The sequence below is a fragment of the Alosa alosa genome, chromosome 2, assembly GCF_017589495.1.
Source record: "Alosa alosa isolate M-15738 ecotype Scorff River chromosome 2, AALO_Geno_1.1, whole genome shotgun sequence".
Lineage (NCBI taxonomy): Eukaryota > Metazoa > Chordata > Actinopteri > Clupeiformes > Clupeidae > Alosa > Alosa alosa.
The window spans coordinates 21,721,887-21,745,408 of NC_063190.1; the positions used below are offsets into that span (position 1 = coordinate 21,721,887).

At 43.3% G+C, this 23,522-nt stretch overlaps 1 protein-coding gene across 1 annotated transcript in view; it reads left to right on the forward strand.

Moving 5' to 3' along the window:
- The first annotated feature begins 4,748 nt into the window (after window positions 1–4,748).
- Window positions 4,749–23,522, forward strand: part of med13a (mediator complex subunit 13a) — a 68,321-nt gene continuing 49,547 nt past the window's right edge. Inside the window, 3 exon segments of the mRNA XM_048229068.1 lie at window positions 4,749–5,340; window positions 10,509–10,743; window positions 22,362–22,530. Of these exon segments, the coding sequence (XP_048085025.1) occupies window positions 5,275–5,340; window positions 10,509–10,743; window positions 22,362–22,530 (470 nt within the window). The 5' untranslated portion in view covers window positions 4,749–5,274.

Consider the following 23,522-nt stretch of genomic DNA (forward strand, 5'->3'; position numbering starts at 1 on the left):
TAAAATGCACCTTGCGTTTGGAAAAAGAATTAAAGTGCACACATTTCCAGTCTTACCATTTCATTATAAATTGTATGGTTAAACAGTGGAGCTCAAACATCAGATCAAGTCTTCCATCCAAAGTGTACATTCATACCTTCCAGTGCTCTCCTAGTGTGGAGGGTGGAGTTGATCAATAGATGGAGGGATGAGAGGGGACCTCACCCGTGTAGCTATCAGCTGGAGAGACCCTCGCAGTCCGCCACCGGGGGCACAGATGCACGCATGCATTATTCATCGGCCGCTGAGCAGAGAGCGGGTGTAAATCGCCTTGCAACAGCGCGTGTTACGATCGTTTATGGTGCAGCTCGCTGTGGATAATGTTGTCATATACATACACTCCTCTTTCACTTACACACACACACACACACACACACACACAGACAGACACAGAGATAAGCTTACTTTGAGTCTTCTCCGTGTGCTCAGAATGCATCCTATCTTCTGATCCTTGGATTGTATACTCACAGTTTTTTTTAAAGACCAGATAGCTATATTTATGTCAGTTCTACAGATTAACTGGCCTCTTTCAGAAGATGCCGCCTATTGTCCACACAGCACCTTGTGGGCCAGTTTATATTTACAGTATAGCTCACCTGAGAAGAATAAAGATAAATATATTGTTTCATAAAATGTTTTGAGTGAGACTGACATTTGCTTACCTGCTGTTGTTTTATACTGTTGTTTCAGAACACGGAAATGCAAAGCTCTGGAGTATGTGGTTGCTTCTGTACTATGCATCATATATTCCTTGTTCCCTGTGTGGCCGACTACACTCTGTAATAAAATAAAATTGCTTCATGACTCAGAACACCCTCGGGGAAAGACAAGCCAGTTAAGCAAAACTCACCTATCCACACCTGGAATCACAAGCTCACCTGTGCACACGACACCTGAGGTTGTAATAAAGAAGACAGGGTCCTGAACAGGTTTTGTTTATACCTGAAGTTGCAATAAAGAACACAGTATCTTTAAAAAAAATATTTTCAAACCATTCTCTTTTATATCTCTTCATTTTGCATCCCTTCATAACTAAATGTTGTGTGTTTGCCCCCATGTCCTATTTGGCTCTGGTCTTTAATAAACTAATTCACACCAGTATGAACAGGTTCTCATGTGTAATTACCACATAAGGTAGTGTCTAATGACACAGGATCAACAGCTGGAACACCCTGGGCTTTCTAGCAGGTTCTATCGAAGCAAAGGGCTATCATCACATCACCAGAGTTGGGCATGAAGATCAAAGGCACATAGTTGTGGATGATGAAATACATTGAGTTGTGGATGTGGATGCACAATAGACATTCTTAAACATTCCACACAGACTGCTCCATACAAACACAAACACACACACACACACACACAAATACAAAAGACACACCGCCGCCTTGTGTCTTCCTAGTCCACGCTCACGGAAGAAGACATCTGCCCTTGAGTTTAACCCTGGCAGGGGCACCACCCCCACTGCCTCCCTCTCTTTCTTATCTAATTGGCAGTCAGTGCTCACGGGCAAGCAGTGCTGAATTTGCCGACTGTGCAGACCAGGGTCGGTAAAGCTGCTGGAGGAGTACATAGCTCTTTTGTTGTTTTGGCGCTGGCAAACTTCAAATGGTTGTTTGCGTGCGGGCGCTTGTTGCACTGGATAAAAAACACCTACATGAATCTATATGCAGCTCAGAGGGCTGTCTGTCTTTAAATCCCAATTGTTTTAAATCTCAGGAGTTGAACGTACTGAATTTAAATGCTACACCATTGTTGGTAGTTTCTAATTCTAAATATTGAATAATTATAATAACATTATAATATAGGTCTCAATACTGTGTAACAAGTACAACCCTCTGCTGTATGAATTTGCATATCTCTGTAGACTCTGTTTAGTAATGACACCCTATGTGTCCTACAGGAGAAGACTAAAGTCATGACCTTTCCCCTCCTCATATTGAATTTTTTATTCACGCAGTCATCACATGCTGGAGGATGCTTAACAAATCAAGAAGTGGAGTTCAGTATGAGTACTTCTCATTTTGTGAGACTGTAAAAAGTCTTGCAGAAATATGCTCTGGCAGGAGCAGAGCGATAGATAGGTAGATAAAGTGGAGAAAAGAGACATGCCTCCCTGCCAACGTCTGGCTGTGAAAGGACCGCAGTGAGTGAAAGTGTGTCAGATCATTTAGCGGCAGGGATGAGCAACATCCCTCTTTTCAGCAACGGGCAGCAGCCCTGCAGAAAAGGCTCTTGTCTCTCTGGCAGCGCAACAAAGCTGCAGCCGCAGACTCGTCTGTGAGCCTGGAATGTTCCTGCACAAGTCACACTTGTGCAACACCGACACCCATTCATGCCGCGGCCTCAGACTCTGCATGTGGGGAGCTCCACTTTCTCCTCCCTCTCTCTCTCTCTCTCTCTCTCTCTCTCTCTCTCTCTCTCTCCAGTGGCATGGAGCTAACAAGAAACACAAGCTCAGGCTACACGTGCTCAGACATACAGCTTTTGTCGGTGTTGAGAAAGACGTTAGCAAACAAGGGATTGATATGTGATGTAATAATGATATGGGGCATTCGTGATTTCTTTCCTTCCGCCATCTGCAGTTGCAGCTGAGGGGGGAGAAAGGGAGAGAGAGAGAGAGAGAGAGAGGGAGAGAGAAAGAGAAAGAGAGAGAGAGACCCACTTTCACCCTGTAGGCTTGCCTGTAAGGACAAGGGAGTCAGCGTGCAGCTTTTGAGTGACACAATCACACGGTTCAAAGGAGCCCTTGTAGCCAGGAGCTGTTACACAGGTCTGCATTTAAAGCTCTGCTGAGAGGGCCTCTGACTAAAGGGCTAAAGCCTGCCCACGGTCCTTAGCATGCTCCCCAAGCAAAGCCCAGCCCTGGAGGCACGGGGCTGCAGAGGACTGCTGTGGTCATTGGGTGCTCAGACATAATTACAATCACACTCAAAGAAAGACCAGTCAGTTAATTGTTATTCATCCTGGGGGGAGGGGGATGCGTCCTCCCCATTTCTCCAGGAAAGGACTAATGCCATTATTTTAGCACACTTACACACTATTCCATTCACAGACAGGCAGGAGAAGGTTTTCTGCTGTGTCTAGTTTACTGACTTCTGAAGAGCACTTTAGAACTCACAATGTGATTTATTGTATGCAAAATGACAATCTGCATTTTACTAGTTTCCCTCTCACCTCACTCCAACAACTACAAACAACATGTGACTGGATGGGCCCTAAAATCACAAGTCCTTTTTTAAACAATAAATCTGCTAATAAAAAAATGTCTGCTAAATTCATAAATGTAATATCATATAAGATCAGATGTGCATTTCAACAGGCTTACACATCACATCACATGTGATGTGCAGTGATGTATAAAATGCACAAACAAAAAACTTGACATAAGCTTATCTGCCTTCTCTGAAAACATATCCATCCGAATGCACCCCCTCCATCATGAGTGAACCCCTTTCGGGTCCCATTGACTAAATAAGGATAATCAGAGAATGTGATCATGTAAGAGACGTGTACCTGCCAATAGACACATGCCAGGAAGCAGCCCCAGATGGATATTTTATTATATTCTACTTCTATAAGGGTCTATATATGATGGCTACATGTCCATAAGATGAACTCTTTGAGTGAGAGGCTGATTCTCAGTTTGACAAAGTACCTCCATTATCATTTGAAGGTCCATAGGATTTATGGACAGAGAGAAAGGAGAGAGAGAGAGAGAGTTAACTACTTTTAAAGGGACTTCTTCAAAATCCTTGAATTCCTTACCATGTTATTGACCTTGCGAAGGCCTACTTTATTTCATGACAGATTTATCACTTGACCTTGCTTTCTATGCAACCACTCTATCCATTTCAATCAAATGATGCAAAAATAGTCCTGAATAAGCGGATTCAACCATTGAAATCAGTGTAGTATTGATAAATCAGAATCAGAATCAAATTCATAGGCCAAGAAGTTATAGCATTATAAAAATTATGATCCGGTTACTGGTGACTGTCAAGCAACACAGAAAATATTATTTTTTATTATCAGATAAAAGCAACAGATTGTGACAAAATGGTGTGTTTGGTCAGATTTTACTTATAGGTCTTCGGAAACACACCAAGGTGACAGTTTCTTAGAAACAATGCATTCTGTATCTAAATGTAAAAATATATATTTTTAACAATGCTGTAATGACAATACATTATGCTGTAAAATGCCTCTGTTTAGCCTTCACTGCCTACAAAATCTTGCATCTGTTTATAAAAATTTCACCCACACAACATCGTTATTTATTTTCATTCAAGCATTTGAAAGTCATGCTGCTGTCCTTAATTGGAGTCATTCAACTGTCAGTAGCTCCTTGTAGATTTATCTGAGTGGTGTATCATTTCACAGCACAATTTCATTTTGACACACATACCCTTTTGATAGTGCTCGTCTGTGTCATAAAAAAGCATTTCTCTGTCATCGACTGAGAGCTTAATGTAATTGCAAGGACACGCTCCCCTGTTGGTGTTCATGAATAGTGATACTGTACTATTTCTTTTTGTACGCACTAGGTGGAGCACTATTAAAGCCGGCAAGTTTAAAGGTTTGATCATTAGTAACAAAATCTGGTTGCTCAGCAGCGCCGCTTGCTCTCGCCTAGCGGCAATACCCATCAGTTACAGTATTATCAGACCCCTCATGACCACGAATGAGCCAATAGGCTCCAGGAGGCAGAGTTCTCCCCGTGGCCGCCATTATAGAAAGGAATCCATGAATTCAAATGGAAACCATCAGGAACAGAGACCGAAATAATGGCTAAAATGACCGAATATTTTTAATCACATGTTAGGTTTCGAGAATCTTTTTACGGAATGTTTTTCTATTTTAAGTCTATTCGGGTGGTGATGGAGGCGTAGAGGGTCGTTTTAGTAAAGACCGTTGTAAGCTAAGGGGGAGGGGGAGAGTTGCTTCTTTGCTCTCCCTTTTCTTTTTGTTTTAAGAACATTTTACGCTTGTGTTTTTAATGAAGTTTATATATGCTCGTTTACTCGACGCGGAGTTGCGCTGCTTCTAATATTTAAGGTGATATTTAAGGCGAACAAGAGCAGTCGTATGGGGTTGTTGAATTACATTCTCCAACCGATTGTTTAAAATAATTCTCTTAGCTCCGCTTGCAGCCAACATATAAAATACATTCGAAAGCCGTTCTTTCTTTCCTGGGAACAGTAATGATGGAATGTTCGACCCTGCTGTGAAAGGATGAGTTCTTGTTTTGTACCAAACGGGGCCAGCTTGGAGGATTGCCATTCCAATCTATTCTGTCTGGTAAGAGATTTAAAACTAAAGGAAAAGCAGCCATTTTTAACTAGCTGAAAAGAGCTAAACGTTAGCTTTAGCCGAGGATGATCGGGCTTAGGGGCCTGTTGACCACTGCAATTCAAACAACATTACCCAGTTCAGTATTTCTTCTCATTAGGGTGTTGTGCAATATTAAAAAGCAAGAGTTTTTGTCTGATGTTTACCAGATATGTTGTGTGAATGCACAAGAAGTTCCTTTCATGATTTGGAAGCATTTTAAGTTTAATGCAACAAAAGTAGCTACAACTAGGCTACCTGATGATGAACATTTTCCGATTGAATATAGTTAGTGGTGTGCATAATTATGATTGTTTGATTATCTTAAACTACATATGATCTGTTGGGTGTCTGTTGTTGATCTATGTGTGTTTGTATGGGGAATGGGTAACATTCTAGCCTTATTTTACATGCTGGCGCACAAGATATCCGGCTAGCTAGCCAGCTTACACTCTAAAATAAGTAGTTCGCGGATGATCCTTTTTAGTTGGTGGTTAGATGGGTGTTACTGTGTGCAAACTCATCTGTCGTGCGGAGAGGTGGCTTATCCTTGACATAAGATGGACGGTGAGAAGCCCGTAACAATTTGTAAGCAAGTTTGTCTTGACGATTACGTCGCTAGCTGGCCAGCTAGATAAGACTTTGAGTTGTAAAGTTGGAACTTGCTGCTAGCTTGCAATCAACTTCGTTGTGTACGTTTAGTTGTCACATTTAGAGGAGTCAAATGCTTTCAATTGTATAACTTTGCAGAGGGCCTGTTTACTTGTCTGGCGAACTGGAAGACCCTTATCAAAATAATTCGAACACGTTTGCCTTCACATCCTGGTCTCTTTTTTGCTTGTTGGTTAACTTTAGGTCAAATGATATGTAGCCTAGTTAATTTCTAGAGAAGCATTCTCTTATTATCAGGATGCTACAAAGCAGTTACAATGTTTCTAATGTGGAGCGGTGGCAGAGAAACAGAATGCTCATATGGCTACTTGAAGCATTCTGTGCAAAAATGTTTGCCCTTTCGTGAAAAGACGCGAACAGCAGCTGCTATGCTCAAATTGCCTCACATTTTGACAGAACAGCTAGACAACATATTCTAACTTGCGTATCTGCATAGACATTTCCATCTAAGCGCTGATATTCTTGCTGCATTTTTTCATGGAGTAATTATAGCTTTGGAATGCGTGTGGGCAAGGCTTACTTTTGGCATGGGAAGTACTGGGAGAGCTGTTAAATATTTAATTGCTCTGTTTCCGACTAAGGTGGTCAGAGCGACTGTCAGGGCTATTTTTCCTATACCAATGCTTGTACAATGACCGCAAGGGTTGCTTCGATTGGTCAGTCATACCAAAACATTTATATTACAATTATTAGGATACTCCCTTTTTCCACGTGTTGAAACAGACGCTTCTGGGTATTTGCAAGGGACACTTGGGAAGCAGGTACATTACCATTGCAAGTGTTGTTGATTGTGTTGTTGATGGCAGCCAGTGTAATTAGTGCAGTGAATGAGGAGACAGTGTGGCAGGACAACAATTATTCACAGAAGACATAAACTGGACTAGGCAGTTTGCATTCTGTGGAGTTCGGTAAATTGTCTATCACTGTATTATTTTGCACGTGAGATCTGTCAGTTACACGCTTACACTGTAGCATGGGGAGAAACAGATTTGACAGCTTCTTACTCTTGTGTACGGGTCTTGAAGACCATGCTTTTGGCAAGAGACCACTATATTTACAACATACCATCTGTGCGATTGCAAGATGGAATGTGCTGGAAGTTACTACTAACATTAATTCTACTGTGTATAAGTTGTGTTTTGTTTTTGTCAGAAATGTGTTTAGAGGCTCATAGTGATGTTGACACCTACTCCCAAAGGGCTCTGTAAGCAAGGCTGAACAACTTGGCCAGCATTACTTTATTACTGATATTCCCAGTGAAGTTTCTAAGACTGGCCAATCAGGAGCTCAAAATGGGAGGTTGGCATCTTGGACATCAGTCAAATGTGAACACAGAATGGGCTGGGTAATGCAAGCAGGGGAGGGAGCAGTGGAGAGGTTTGTTTTGCAAATCTCTGCTAGTGCTAACTGCATTAGCATGTCTTGCATTTTTTAGCTTTAACAAGAAGGCTGGACTGGCCTCAGTTAAATGATTTGTAGGAAGAGTCTTCCAAAAAGTTAAGCCTGCATCTGTCTCAGCATCTGTCTCAGGAAATGTCATGCTGGAAAGAACTTAACGGCAGTGTAGCCTAAGTGTTTGTGTGTGTGTCAGGGGAAAGATGATTTGAGTCATTTCACCTGTTGCCTTTTTGGTTCCTGTGCCTAGCAGCTGTGGGTCCTTGAAGCGTAGAGAGAGAGAGAGAGAGAGAGAGAGAGGTGAATGAAGGAAAAGGTCATAACCCTACGTTCCTGCTAGCCTTAATGACATGGGGAAGTTTATATGTGATTGCCTATTTTTGAAAAATTTCAGAAGCTATTTTGGCACAAGATCAGCTAGTCATTAATCTCCTCTGACCAACTCTCTTGCTTTCAAACTCCCACTAACGTACACAGACACACCCATTCAAATGTACACATGCATGAGAGTGACAACTTAACTTTTTTAATTTATTTTGATCAGCCACTGAAATGTTCCATTAGCAATCTCATTTTTGAAGTTTGTGCAACAACTCTGGAAGTCATTATTGTGGTATGCATGTAATCAATGAGACCTACGTGTATTCCTTGCACCAGAGTTTATATTATTTCCCACTTGTTTATTTGAAGTAACTTGGTGACCGATCACGTTGATTTCCTCTCCTCTTCTGAAGTCCTGCAGAAAAAAAAAAAAAAAAAAAACAATAATGCATGACCCAGTAGCTTTGTAACACTTGTTTGCCTTATTTTTTTTATCACATGTGAGGGAAGCCAATGAGTTGCTCCTGCATAGTAGGCCTAAGCTTTCGTAATTACACATTATCAGGTGTCGTCTGTGAACCGTTGAAGTTCTCCCTGTGCTGCGTGTGCAGATGTTTCTCTGCAGAGTGCAGGTGTCATTGTCACACTACAGTCAAAGTGAGAGTTTCACAGTTGTGCTGCCTGCAACAGTTGTCTGTTCTAATAGCCATGTATTCCACCCTTTGTTGTCTCAATGGTAAGCTAAGTCTTTAGGAAGTTGTCATAATTCTCAGCAATGTGTTGTTGCATGCAGTAAAACAATATCTGATAGTAACCTGAGGGTAATCAACATTAAGGAAATTAGGTAGTGCAAACTGTCACAGTTTATCCTCATTGACACACCATATACATTTATACACATTAGGCATACTATCAAGTCTAGGATTAATGCAACGTTTTGTACAGTGTAGGCTTACCATTGCTAGGTCATGCATCTAAGAAGGATGTGTTAAGTGTTTGTGTGCCCCTGCTAATGATGGGTTAAGCTAGTTATGCTGGGATGGTGATATTGGCCCCCTGACCCTCTGGCCTTCAGAAAAGCTAATTGGATGAAGAAAGATGAATTGGACAAGAGTAAGAGACCAGCTCGGCAATTTGGAATTGATGGTGGCGCTTCAGCTGCCAACAGTAACGACGCTATTAAAAGAGTGTGAAAGGGCCGTTTGTAGCAGGCCCCTGTTAGCCAGAATGCTCCTTTCTCACAAGTGCGGTTTTCCTTTCATCTGTCGACCACCTCTGAGAAAAAAAAAACACTATTCAGAAGGTGAAGACGGAAGCCTAGATAAACATGAGCCTGTTGCATTGCGCTGCTGTTTTTGGTTTTGAAAGTTTGTCTCCTGAAATGGCTTAAAAGCTAGAAAGCAAGTAATCTCCCTGGTCTAAATGCATTATACGGGGGCTATCTCCACCATTTAATTAATTTAAGGCCTTTTCACTCATCCCTCTCATCCCATGTACACAGTGTTTCATTTGCTTTTGATTTGAATTGAACAAAAGTTAGCAGTCAATCCATCCACCCCTAACACAACAACAACAACAACAACAAATAACAGATCTTGTTTTAAGAACCATCAGAAAGAAGAAGAATCAATTTTGGTCAACCTGAATCATATGCGAAAATCTAGATTGTGTAACTGAGTGTGTGTGTGACTGTGTGTGTAAGACTGTGCTGTGGGGTGCCAGTCTGTACTGTAATGGATAATTTAAAAGAATTTGGAGGCCAGAGGACCACATTGGTGGTTGGGGTACTTGGAGCACATGGCTTCCGTTTTTGTTGCACAATTTCATTTGAGACATGTCTTCCCATTTCTGTACACTGTACATTTTTCTCCCTGTTTTTTCCCCTAAGATTTAGCTTTCTATTTCTTATTCTGTCCACGTCTTGTCACTGCTCACAGGTCATTAGGGATGGGTGATATCGCTCTCAAATGATAACTGCATCATTAGGGCATTTGTGTGGTAATGACATTCATGACTGTAATTTCTTTAAACTATTTTGCAAATGGTAATTACACTGAGAAAATGAGTAGGTCAACCTTTATTAAGCCTACAAGTGTGCTTGGTATAGCAAAGTTTGTTAGGTAAATAAATGCATTCAAATAGCAAATAACAGCTACACATTTTTGCAGTAGGCTTAATAAAAAGATGACAAAAAGTAATTTCCTGTAAATCATTACAAGTGACAGCAGAACAGGTTAACCTGCATCTTTAACACACGTGGCTTTGTTTACATACTGGTCTTTAACTTTCTAATGCATTGGGTGCACACTGATGTAGGCTTTTGCACCTCTTCCCGGCAGCACAGTTCCTTTAGCATTCTTGTTTCTAGTGTTGCTAGTGTTGCTATTTCATATCAGTGGTACCACGATCATGATAAAAGCGTATTGATGCAACTCTGAAGCAGAGTGTACTTAAACTGCTAGATAACCAGTCTTTTAATATTATTAAGCTATAATTTATTCATAGCCCTTTTTCATTACAGTGGCAGGATTTCTCAAAATTACACTGTCTTAAAAATAGTCAAGGGTTTCTGGTGAACAATACAGTATGGCCATTCTCTAATTTTTTTTGCAATGTTTTGCAAGTGTAGCTCATATGGGGCAGCAGAAAGAGGATTAACGCTTGCATGTGCCTAGTCTTTCTTTAAGCAGGAGCTAACTTGCACTCCTCCCTCTCTCTCTCTCCCTCTCTCCCCCTCCCTCTCTCCCCAGGCCGACCTGACAGGGATAAAATGGAAGCGGTACGTCTGGCAGGGGCCCACCTCGGCGCCCATGCTGTTTCCGGTGACGGAGGAGGACCCCATCCTGGGCAGCTTCAGCCGGTGCCTCCGCTCGGACGTGCTGAGCGTGTGGAGGAGGAGCCAGAGGCAGGGCCGGCGCGAACTCTGGCTCTTCTGGTGGGGCGACGACCCCAACTTCTCTGAGCTTATCCACAATGAGCTGACCGGTGAGTTTGTGTGCGTGTGTCTTAAGAGAGCACTTGCAGAGCTGCTCAGCATTCTTGTGCATCTTCATACTGTATCCATGTGTTTGCATACTGCACTGATGCTTTTCATAGGGGCGCATATGCAAAGACATTCATGCAATGTTTCGCACGCAGGCAGGCAGGGAGGCAGGCAGGGAGGCAGGCAGGGAGGCAGGCAGGGAGGCAGGCAGGGAGCCAGGTTCTTAACTTTATTGTGTAATCCAGTGGTTCGCAAACAGTGGGTCATGGCCAGGGCTTTGGTTGCAGGATATTTATTGGGCTGTAGAATCATGTCAACAAAGATCTGTAATGCAAATGTGCCTGTTTGAACATAGCAACAAATGAAGTCTGATGAATTAGCCAGATACTTTGAGAAAGACCATTGCAAGCTTAAGAGATCATTTTTTTTTCAGATAGCTTTTTTACTTGACATGTCTTTTTGAGTACTAAGCTGAAGTTTTGCTGATATCTTCAACTTTGACGTTTAGTCTATTACATTTGCGATGAATAGACAAGGGCTGTTATATATCCGTTAAGGATCACCACCACGGAAATTATTCTAGAGATGGCATTTAATTTGATTAATAGTTTTTCTGTTTATACGCCTATATATTTTCTGTGTTAAATATACAACAAGTTATTAATAATGATGATTTTGAGGAAGCTAATAGCTTGTTGATACTTCATTGATTGAGTATTCATTATCATTACCCTTGTATAATGGATCAAGATACTATACACATACAAACAGGCACAAACAAACGCAACAAAGCCATCTGTTTCGAACAAGCAGTGACGATGAAGGTTATTTATGCCACCCTCTGCTTGTGTGGGAAAGCTGCGTCATATCATTCGACCGATTTTTCACCTCTAGCCACAGAGCAAACCCTCCGAATTTGTCTTTATTCTGGACATTCTGTCCATAAAGGGGATAAAAAGGACAAAAGGAATGAAAGTGAAAGGAGAAATGAAGGTCTCCTTCACCTTGTAACCAGGGCTGCTCCTCTTTGACTCCCAGGGATGGAGGGAAGCAGGAAGAGGAAGAAGAGAGCGCAGCTACAAAGAGCACATCATTGAAGTCCGCTCAGAACCATTTTACCCCCCTTTCTTTATTCCACCACTAGTCCTTTCTCCATTATCATGGACGATGGACGAAGCCGACAGAATCCCCTGTCTTTGTTCATGCTCTGTGCCTGAGTGAGGAGGGTCGAGAAAACGGAACGGAACAGGAGAAATGTGAGAGCTGGGGGTGATTGTGTCTGTCCATTGGGCATTCATCATTGTATCGCTGCAAGTCTTTGAGTTGGAATGGAATTTTTGACGCTTGATAGCCACGAAAATCTTCCCCATTTATGTCAGCCACATAGGTGTAGTGAGTGTGTACGAAGGAAATGCCTTTCTTTGTCCGTTTGAGAGTATTCAGTATTCAGACATTTTCCTCGCTCTTTCTAAAGCAAAGCAGGTAAATGTTAAGCGATTATTTACCTCAGAAGTGGTCGTTTTTAGCCTTGGCCCTGTTTGCATAGAGTGTATTTACACTAGTGAAGTAATAGTCTTATCAGTGTGTAATAGTCTTTTTTGCTTTTAATGTCACCAGTCTTTGTTATTTGCATGAGCGTTCCCCTTGGAATTAGCTGGACTTTGGAGTTCCATCAATAACAAAGGCTTACTCGAAAGTATATGTGGAATGTGTCCTCCTCTGCTCTGTTGTCAGAGCAGCAGCGATCGGCAGGATGGCGTGCTTGCCACAGGTTCACTCCTTGGTGTGCTGGACAGCGAGAGGTGGATCAAGCAAAGGCAGAAGATTGTGCGCAAAGATAAAGAGGACAGGAGAGCTCTGACAGTCATGGGAAAGAGAAGAAGAAGGAGGAGGAGGGAGAGGATGCCAAGAGGCCCTGTTTTACAGGAGAGCTTTGATGGGTCCAGGAGGAGCACTTGAGACTGTAAAAGAGCGAAGAAGGGGTGGGGGGGGGGGGGGGGTGCAGGGATGATCACTGAAAAGACACAGAAGCTGGCTCCCCTCACCATATTAAATCTCAAGTCTTTCAAGTTCACAGGGCGTGCACAGGAACAGATGACGACTTCATTGATGGGGCGTATCGCCGTTTTTAAATACCAGTCAGACTGGACACACACACCTTTTCACTCACTGGCTGAAGGCAAGAAAGGGAGTCTCATTAGTCATAGCTGAAGTGTAGGAATCTGAAGATCCAGCGAATTCCGTTTTGTGCATATTTTGGGACGATGCTGTGGGTGGCCAATGAAATCATGTCATAATGAAATGTAGATTTTCCCTGAGTGTGCGTGCATGTACTTGTGTGTATGTGTGTTTGTGTTTTGCTCGGCATCGCAAGCCCCCCCCACCTCTCCTCATTTGCAGGCATCAGATTAGCAGCTTGTGAAAGTCTTTTAATTTTGAGCTCGAGACATTTCTGCCAACCAGTAATCCCCTGCCTACAGAGCATGTGTGGTGAATGATGGCCAAACACAAGATCTCTTTTAACGTCTTTCGCTTAATCACCAGCGAAATGGGGGTCGAAAAAAGGCGCTGAGGGGTGCGTTCATTTTTGGGAGGGATAATGTGGAGCCACTGGTGTCACTGGCTTTCTGTGTTGAGTATGTGCCCTATGCTAAGGAATGTATGAGGCAGGGAAAACTGTTCTTCTGGTAATGCTTTGAAATTATCATGAGGATGGGATTGCTCGACAAAATGGCTATCCCCCTAGTTGGGCCATAGGCAAGTAATTGTCATGCAGATGACTGCTAGCCTCATCTTGTCGCGCAGTTCACATCTCCACTCCTCCAAGCGTTATTGTGAACTGGTGTCTAAAGGCATTCAAAGAGTGTGCGCACTCAAAAGAGAACCCCCCCACCCCACACACATGCATATACGCACGCGCACACACACACACCACCATCTCCTCTAAGAACAACTTTGCAAAGAAATTGGGACAGGAAGCTCGTCTTTCAGGCTAATTGCTGTGGGGTTCATTTCTCCCTCCGTTTTTGGCCATTTGTGTACTCGGCTGCCTTGCACCCCCCCTCCTCTCCCTCATCCCAGTCCCCTCCTGCACCTCCTCTGCCAGTCTCCATGGGCTGTTGCTCTCCTTCTCTTCTCCACTGTGGGTGCTTCACAGATCTACCTGCTAAAACACTGAAGAGCAGGAGGACAAATGGGCTGGGATGCCTTGTAATAAGTCACCTGTTTCAAACGCCATTCCTGTAATAAATGTGTAACAAAATCGCTGAAATTAACCACAGCTTCTGTAGAGGTGGTTATCCGGATGTTCTTTGAAGTTATCACCATTGTGGCATTTCCTAACAAGACTACCTCATACTCCGTAATAGTTTATTACCTAATTTAAAAGTTAACAGCGGCCATCGATTTGACAGTGAGCTGTGAAAAGCAGAGAAGGGAATTGAGTCAATTTAGAAAAATCCAGTGGTAGCAGCTTTTTGGGGTTGGTTAGCTATTTGAGTTTAGTCTGTTGGCAAGACATATTTTAGTAGACAGATCCATTTCAATCAAGTCATTCCACAGCCTATAATATCCAGGTGTGACTGCGTACAAGTTTGGTCAGGTAATATTCAATAATGAAACGACTTGATCATAAGAAGGCATGTATGTACATTTTCTGTCAAGTTTCCATTCCCTCAAACATGCATTTTGATGGATCATAGAAGGCAGAGACTGTTTTGTTTCAGCCTACCCCAAGCAGCCTTACTTAAACATCTGCTGGCTTCTTGGCTCTCTCGTTTCCTTTTCCTGTTGAGTGGTTTTTATACAAGCTTCATGAGGATATTTAAATATTTAGCCTAATATTTAATTCATTTGCAATGGTTAGTTATTCAATTACATTATAGCTGCCCGTCAGCTAATATGCTGTCCATGGTCCATTCACCACTCCTTATGCCAATATATAATCTTCTAAGTTATGCATAAAAGCAAGGGCAGGAGAGGGATAATATTTCGTAACTAAGTCATTATCCATTGCAACACTTAATATATTATATAAACATATCCCATACATTATATATGTAAATGCCTACCTATAGTCTATAAGGAGTTGAGGCCTTATTTGGGTTTGTTCCCTCTACGAAGGAGGTTATCTTTTTAGTGCCGTTTTGTTAGAAGGATTGCACAAAAACTAGCAGGCTGATTTTCATGTAACTGTGCTAAGTGTGTGTGTGTGGGGGGGTGAAGCTTTCAGTCCATGTGAGCCATTATTGACATCTTTCATCATAGACATGGATGTGCTGATATCATATTAAAAGTCAAAGTTCAAATCAAAGTTCACAAAATTGTACATGCACGCACACACACACACACACACACATATTGTAAAAACATGTACTCACGCATGCAGACACGGGCACACACACTCAGGTTTGTACACACACAAACACAATCTAGACATACCGATGTTACAATGTATAATATCAGAATCACAGAAGTATACATGTTCAGTGCAAATGCGGACATACATTTTTGTTGTAGACATGTTTTAGTGAGTTGGTGCACACAAGTGTGTGGCCTTGCAGAGAATATGTGTGTGGATTTAGAACACATTTGTGCAAAATCGTAACATTTTGTGGAATTTGTGTATAGAAAAGCAAAAGGAGTTGCAAGAGTAGTGGATGGTCAGAAGTTGAGAAGTGTGATTTTCTTTTCTTTGCATAGTGTGTGCAGCACTGTATGGCAGTCATATTATGCACCACTCTGCAGTACATCTAGTGCATGGTTGTGTTAATGGCCATTATTTTGTGAATCCATTGCCAGTTGTTGTCTTGTTTGACCTTGCACAGTTAAGGAAGAACAGGTTTGGAAGATGTCCCTTTCAAAAGGGCATGCCTTTGAAGCACTAAGGTGTCTAAATTACTCGAATGGTCATCTTATCTTACACCTTCGGAATGTGTTTACCTGGTTCTGCCTGAGGAAAGATGTAAAAAAACAGACAATTTGTCTTTTTCTCACAGTCTGTTTTCTCAGACAAATCCCCTGGTCTGTTTGTTCCCCTTACTCTCTCTCCTCTCTCTCTCTCTCTCTCTCACTCTCTTTCTTTCTTTCTTTCTTTCTTTCTTTTCTTTCTTTCTTTCTTTCTCTCTCTTTCTCTTTTTTTTCTCTCTCTCTCTCTCACACACAGAAAAAGATCAGGGGGCAGCCATGCATGCTCTGGTCTTCTGTCTGTATCTCTCCTTTTTTCCTTCTTTTCTTTATTGTCTTTCTTCTTCTTCTTCTTCTTCTTCTTCTTCTTCTTCTTCTTCTTCTTCTTCTTCTTCTTCTTCTTCTTCTTCTTCTTCTTCTTCTTCTTCTTCTTCTTCTTCTTCTTCTTCTTCTTCTTCTTCTTCTTCTTCTTCTTCCTTCTTCTTCTTCTTCTTCTTCTTCTTCTTCTTCCTTCTTCTTCTTCTTCCTTCTTCTTCTTCTTCCTTCTTCTTCTTCTTCCTTCTTCTTCTTCTTCTTCTTCTTCTTCTTCCTTCTTCTTCTTCTTCTTCTTCTTCTTCTTCTTCTTCTTCTTCTTCTTCTTCTTCTTCTTCTTCTTCTTCTTCTTCTTCTTCTTCTTCTTCTTCTTCTTCTTCTTCTTCTTCTTCTTCTTCTTCTTCTTCTTCTTCTTCTTTTTCTTCTTCTTCTTCTTCTTCTTCTTCTTCTTCTTCTTCTTCTTCTTCTTCTTCTTCTTCTTCTTCTTCTTCTTCTTCTTCTTCTTCTTCTTCTTCTTCTTCTTCTTCTTCTTCTTCTTCTTCTTCTTCTTCTTCTTCTTCTTCCTTTATTTAATCTATTTTCTTATTTTCTTCTTCTTCTTCACCAATTAATTTTGTAGGGGACTGTGCAGTGGCAGTGAGACTGTGCTCACGAACAGGGAAAAGGGGAACGAAGGTGGCACAGAGATGGAAAGAGAGATGACGAGAAAAGAGAACGGTGGAGAGGGACGAAAGCACAGGCAGAGAGAGAGAGAGAGAAAGGAAGGAAGGAAGGGAGGGACATCTAGAGAGATGACAAAAGGAAAGGAGGAGGGAAAAAAAGCAGAAGGGAGATGAGGTGGAAATTGAGAAGCAGAGACAGAAGAGAGAGCAGGAGAGAGGGCAGAAGCGGCCGCCTCGCCTCGGCTGCTGCGCTGCGCTGCGCAGTGGCCAGGTTGAATCCCCTGGAGCCCTGAGGATCAGTGGACATTAATCTTTCTGTTTAATGACCCACCGCCGTCTCTGCCTAGTCCGCCAGAGAGACCTGTGGCTGCAGGGAGTGCCTCTGCAGAGTCTGCCTTTCAGCCAGCCACCATTACCAGCCTCTCCAGTGCCCATTGTCTCCAGGGTTTAGGTCTGGCTGCATTCCTGTGTGTGGATGTTTGTTTGCATTTGTGTGTGCGTGTGACTGTTTGTGTGTGCGGGCACGTGCATGTTTTTGTTTGTGTAATGCACTCACCACATTGGCCAAATGTCAGTGGTTTTCAAAGTCCTGCCTGCGGTCCGAGATCTACAAAATAGATTGACACACGACTGTCTGGAATGATGGAAATGTAAGCAATGCCCCACGTGTCCTGGTTGTGTGGAAAATTGACTGACTGATTGACTGTGGTTAGAAACGGCACTAAAGCTGTTGAACATGCCGTTATGGAAAGGTGCAAGAACCTTGGGAGGGGGAGGGGGACACCAAGTAGGAGTGCCCATGTGCTGCTAGACCCCCCCAGCCATGCCATGTCTGGCTGCCCTCAGCAGTCATGTCCGAGGTAGATGAACTGGAACATGTAGGTTCAGAGGCCCCTTCAATAAAAAAAGCTAACTGATGCTTAAACACCTAAATTGACGCCTAGGCATTTGCTGAAGCAATGTTTCAGACTGTTTTGTGATGCTGAAAGACTTTTTTTTTTTTTTTTTTTCGCCCTTTATTCTTTTGTTTGTAATTTTGTTTAAGCAAGTCCATGGTTGCGTGGGAACTCTCATGTCAAGTGTTCCGTGTATGCCCTCAAAAGAAGTCTGTGGCTATGGGAACTCGTTTTTAAGGGTGTGAAAGTGCTCATTATTCACTTACCACAGTTCAGAGGCATTTTGTGTGTGTATGTGTGTTGATTTTGAACGGGGGGAGAGGAAAGAGGTTGTACCCTTTGTATTGTTGTGGGTGTTGTCCAGAAGGCTCATGGACTTCCTGTGATAACTGCAGTCTGTGTGAGCCTTAACCCCCCCCCCCCCCCCCCTACCACCGCAAACAAGACTGTGGTTTTACCTCCCCTAGTGCGTCAGTTATGCTTCATACGTATGTCACGGGGTTTGTGTGTTAAAAATGTTCAATGTTTTTTTTTGGCTGCATTCTTTTTTCCTGCAGCCTGCCACTGCTTGAGCGTTGGTGTGGTGTGGTGTGTAATCTACTGTGATGGCCAACTTCAGGTGCTCAGTTGCTGTGTAGCGTGCGATTGCATCTCCCTGTGCAGTGGGTTGCTCGACCGCACGGAGGGGAGGGGTTGAACTGTGATCGACACGTCAGTTAGGAAACACTGGCGGAAAAAAGACGTTCCGTCCCACGCGGGCCCGGCTGTTGACGGAGGAGGTGTCTGGGCGCAGGAGGCATGAACGAGGAAACAACTAGGGTCTGCTTGCTCCGTGCCTTGGCTTTTAACTCCTTTTGTGTAGCAGAGCACCTTTTTAATGATCAATTATCACAGACTCCTTGCAAACATCAACAAGTCAAACCAGTTTTATTGCAACGTGCCTCTTGTGCCATGGCCATGTATATACACACACACATACTGTGCATCTGACTCTTGAACCTTAGCCAATCTCATTGATTCAATAACACAGGGCTTTGTTGAGTGCAATTACGGGGGGGCCTGAAGTCATAACACTCGGCCCAGCTCCCATACAGAAGTCACTGCCTACAGTTGATCTGAGAGCCATAGAGTCTCAGTGACTAGAGCCTCCATAGAAAGCAACTGTATTCAACTACAATCATGACGTGGTCGTAGTCATCAACCTGCATGAATGAGTCGGTGTCTTAGGTGTTGTAAAATACACACTGTCCATGATAACAGCAAGAAGTGGCACACTGTGTGTGTGTGTGTGGTGTGTGTGTGTGTGTGTGCGCGTGTGCTGATGAAATGAGTAGTGATGTAATGCGGTATGCTGGGAGGCTTACGCCAAGTAGCACATATTTACTGTGTCTTTTTATAATATAGTTACGTAATCCTCCAGCCTATGCCGGCGCTAATAAGTATGCTTGCGCAGTGTACATTTTTAAGCTGCAGACAAGGGGCAGATGGGAGCCGGTGGTGGATGTGTGCGCTGCGGAGCTTTTGATGGAGGCAGGCGCAGGCTTTATGGATACTCTCCAGACCCGCTCTGCGTTCCAATTCTCTCCCTATGCTTGTGGTGTGAAGGTTGTCAGCAGGTGTGAAAGCAGATTTTCTGTGTGTGTGTGTGTGTGTGTGTGTGTGTGTGTGTGTGTGTGTGTGTGTGTAGATATGTACTGATAGGTGGCTGCATGTGTGTTGAGAAATTGTGCAGATGGACCTGTGTGCGCAGTGCCTGTGTCTGGTGAGGGCTTTGAGTTGAAGAACAAGGTCAAACATTCCCAGGGCGCTCCATGCGAGGAAGAGGAGGAGGAGGATGGGGTGAAGAGGATCGTTCACCTCAAGGACGGCTGTTAAAATTTCAGACCCTTTAAGTTTCTCTGCAGCTTGTTTACAAGTGCACATGTGAGCTGGAGCTGGCCCTATACTTGTGCTTGTGAAAAATACATGAGAGACTTTCTTTCTGTTTTTAGCTCCCCCTCACCCCCCCTTTGCACGCTTTCTCTCTCTCTCTCTCTCTCTCTCGCACTCTACATTTCGCTCCCTCGCTCTCCTGTTATGATGGCTCAAGACACATCGACTTCCTGTTGCGAGAGGGGGAGTAGTGGAGTCGTGGAAGGTCTTTTAATTGGCCCCGTCACAGACAGCCATCTTAATACACTGCAGATAATTATCTCTGCAAGTTATTATATTTGCATTTAAGGACAGCAGAGGGAGGCCGTTTCTTATTCAATAAGGTTTTATTTTTAAATAAAGGGGACTCGCTGTCTTGGCTCCTGCTTCCATTCTATCATTGCTTTGTGTGAATCCAGTGGGCTATACGAACATGGCTAAAAGTGATGCCATATAGTCCTTCTCTTTTTTTTTTTTTTTGGGCACCCTATACCAGATCTGAAGTACTCACACAAATGACTGACCTTCATTGTAAGGAAGCTGTGTGGTTGTGCAGATCTGAAGTACTCACACAAATGACTGACCTTCATTGTAAGGAAGCTGTGTGGTCGTGTGCTGTTGGTGGTTTTTATTTGAAAACTCCTGACTTGGTTGTTTCATTATTTTCTTTCTTTATTTCCTCTGGGGTGTGTGTGTGTGTGTGTGTGTGTGTGTGTGTATGCATACTTACTCTGTAACTGCTAAGGTGGAGCGTGTTGTCTGAAAGGCGCTTAAGAGCTCTCAGATCTAAGTGGTGGCCGTTAATGAGATCAGTGGTGCATGGAGGCCACAGTCGACCGCGATCCAGATACAGCCACCCCACCCCCACCACACACACACACACACATCACACCCCACTCCCCCAACTCCTCCCCCTTGGCACTGGTACCCCAGGTTGAGCGTGTCCTGCCTATTGGAGCCCCTACCTCATGGGCCCGTGCAGCCTCGCCTTGCTTAGCCACACTGCAGCTTTTTTCACTCTGTTGTTTTAAAGAAAAATGCTCTTGCGGAGATGTAGTTTAATTTATTCATGCATTCCTCCGTGTACTGAGGGAATAGAACAACAGTTGCCCTAATCCTTGTATATGAAGATGCAATAATGTAGGAAAAGATGTTTGTGTGTGTATGTGTGTGTGTGTGTATATGGGGTGTTTTTGTATGCAAGAGTACCAGCTATATTCCCTTTCAAGGAATAGGAGGGAGAATAGTGGGGGAAAAAAAGGTAGCGTTTCATCCTGCATTTCATCAGTTTGGATTTTCTGAGCCCCCTCTATTTTTGGTGCTCCCCCATCCCCAGCCCCCAACTCCACCATCTTCCACTCTGGGCTCATCCCTCTGTTTACCTTAATCTCTGTATCCTGCCTGGGGATTAGAGATTGATGATCAATAGAGCTGAGCTTTTTTGGCCGCTGTCGGTGAATGAGATGGAGTCGCACATTTTGCCCCCGATCTTCTAACTGCCCTGTCAGGACTGCCAGTCAGGCGCTTTGCTGCGCTGCGACGTGTGCGCCTGTCACAGAGGGTGCGCTGGAAAGGTCTTGATGCGCACCAGCGATGCTGCTGTTGCTGAGGGAACGTTCGACTGTGTGATGTGATGACGAAAGAGCTCGCTGGGAATTTTCTCAGGTTTCGTTGATTTTCTTTCACATGTAAGCGGCAGCATGATGGCTGTCGGATCACTGTGGGAATATCACTGATGCTGCCAGCATTGAGTACACTGAGCTACAGTCAGCAGGTGTCTGTATGAAACACATAGCCAACACACACACACACACTGCAATAGTGTGTCCCATTAATTGACTAGACAGTGGCGGCCCGCCATAATGTAATTTGCCCTGCTATCATGGACAGAAAATATTTAAGCAGACCGCATACTGATGTTCGATTAATTTGTTTTCATTGTTGTCAACTCCTTGCCATTTTGGGTTTTTGTGTACAAAACAATATGCAAATGAAGTGGTAATTAACAATTGGTAGTCCTTTACGGTGTAGTGTTTGCAAAAAAGATGCAGGGAGAGTATTGTCTGTGGAGTACTGGTCTATACAGAAGTGATCAAATAAACTAATTGACACAGGGAACCGCTTGTGCTTGATGTAATTTATGCACTTGTTTTTGTGGGGATGTCACCATTCATACATCAAGTGCAAAATATTTTACATATAACCTCTTAATTATTCTCTTATATGTCCATATTTATTTATTTTATGCTGGTCTCTCTAGACCTTATTCTTGCACTGCCGCACTGTCGGACTTCTTGCATCTTCACCATGACACTCACTGTCTTAGAGCACCTTACCATGCACACAGAATTACAGGCCCAGTCCCTGCCCTGTCACTGCAAGCACCTCATGCTTGATCATCCATAAGCACACTATTGGATTTTTGATTTTGTTTATATACCGTATTTTCCGGACTATAAGTCACACTTTTTTTCATAGTTTGGCTGGTCCTGCAACTCAGGTGCAACATATATATATTTATATATATGTTTTTTTCCTCTTCATGACACATTTTTTGACTGGTGCGACTTATACTCCGGTGCGACTTATAGTCCGGAAAATACGGTAGTATATTTAGTATTTTAGTTTTTCTTATCTTCTACTGTCTCTATTGTACAGTGGAGTTTTTATATGTATATTAATATTTACTTTTTCTGCTGTAAGTGCATGTTGTGTGGGATGTCTGTATGCTACTGAGACCTTGAATTTCCCCTTGGGGATCAAAGTATCTATCTATCTATCTATCTATCTGTCTGTCTGTCTGTCTATCTAATTGGATCTAATACATAATACATTGTGTCAGAAAATCCTGTGGGAAACACGGATTGCAATCGTTTAAAAAAAAAACCTTTGTTATTGACGGTCCTTCCCCCTGTCCCTCTCTGTGTGTCTCAGCTGAGGATGACGGCGTTTGGGAGAGTGGCCTGTCGTACGAGTGCCGCACGCTCCTGTTCAAAGCCATCCACAACCTGCTGGAGCGCTGCCTGATGAACCGCAGCTTTGTGCGCCTCGGCAAGTGGTTCGTCAAGCCCTACGAGAAGGACGAGAAGCCCATCAACAAGAGGTGAGTCTGCATCAATGTCCACTTTTCTCTCCTCTCCCTCCCTCTCTCCATTTCTCTCTCTCTCTCTCCCTCCCCCTACTCAATTGCTGCTCACTTCCACCACAGATATGATTGGCTGTCTCAGACAGAGCGCTGTACTGTTGCAGGAGGCCTGAGAGAGACATGCTATAGGGACATGTCCTTTTGTTGCCCATTCCCTCTAGGTCCAGTAATTACTTTGATGATTGAACCAATTAAACACACACTCTTCCTGGTCCAGAGATGTCAAAAGAAAGTCTCATGTTCGCATCTCTAGTCAGGCTCCATGCCCCCTCCCCACACACACACACATACCAGACCCTCTCTAGAGAGATCCCTCCATGTGACGCACAGCAAATAGCATTTCCCCCATCCTCTTCTTAAGAATGCAGTTACCTGGCTCTCAGATGGCTTGTAATGCCAGAGTAATGTGGAGAGGCCGTGTCTAATATCCATGCTGGCGTACATCCTCCCCGCGTCTGAAAGAGCCCAACATCAGGAGGGCTTGTGGGATGGGGGTGGGTGGGGGGGTGGAAAGAGCCCATAGCCACAAAGGAGGGTAGTGACGCAGGCGGTGATGACTGATGTCTGTCTCTGTTGTTGGCGCTCTCATTCAGCAGGTACTGCAACAGCATGACCCGTGCTGGGCAAATGGGCTTGTTCAAGTAAACGGTTGTAGCTGGGGGAAATAAAACCCCAAACTGACATGGGAGTGTGCCAAGATGTGGAAGTTGTGTTCCTTTTTCTCACATTTCTTTGTTTTCTTCCTAGCATTGGGGTGGATTGGTGGATTGGTCTCTGTTCTCAAAACACTGCTCTAGTAACACAAAAGATAACAGACGTCTGGAATATTTTTGTCAGATTTTATGTTTTGAGTTTTTTGATCACTTCAATGAATTTATGCAGCTCCACTGTGAATGTAAATAAACTTTAATAAACTCCAAGTTTATTTAGCTCATTCTGTTAGTTTAAAT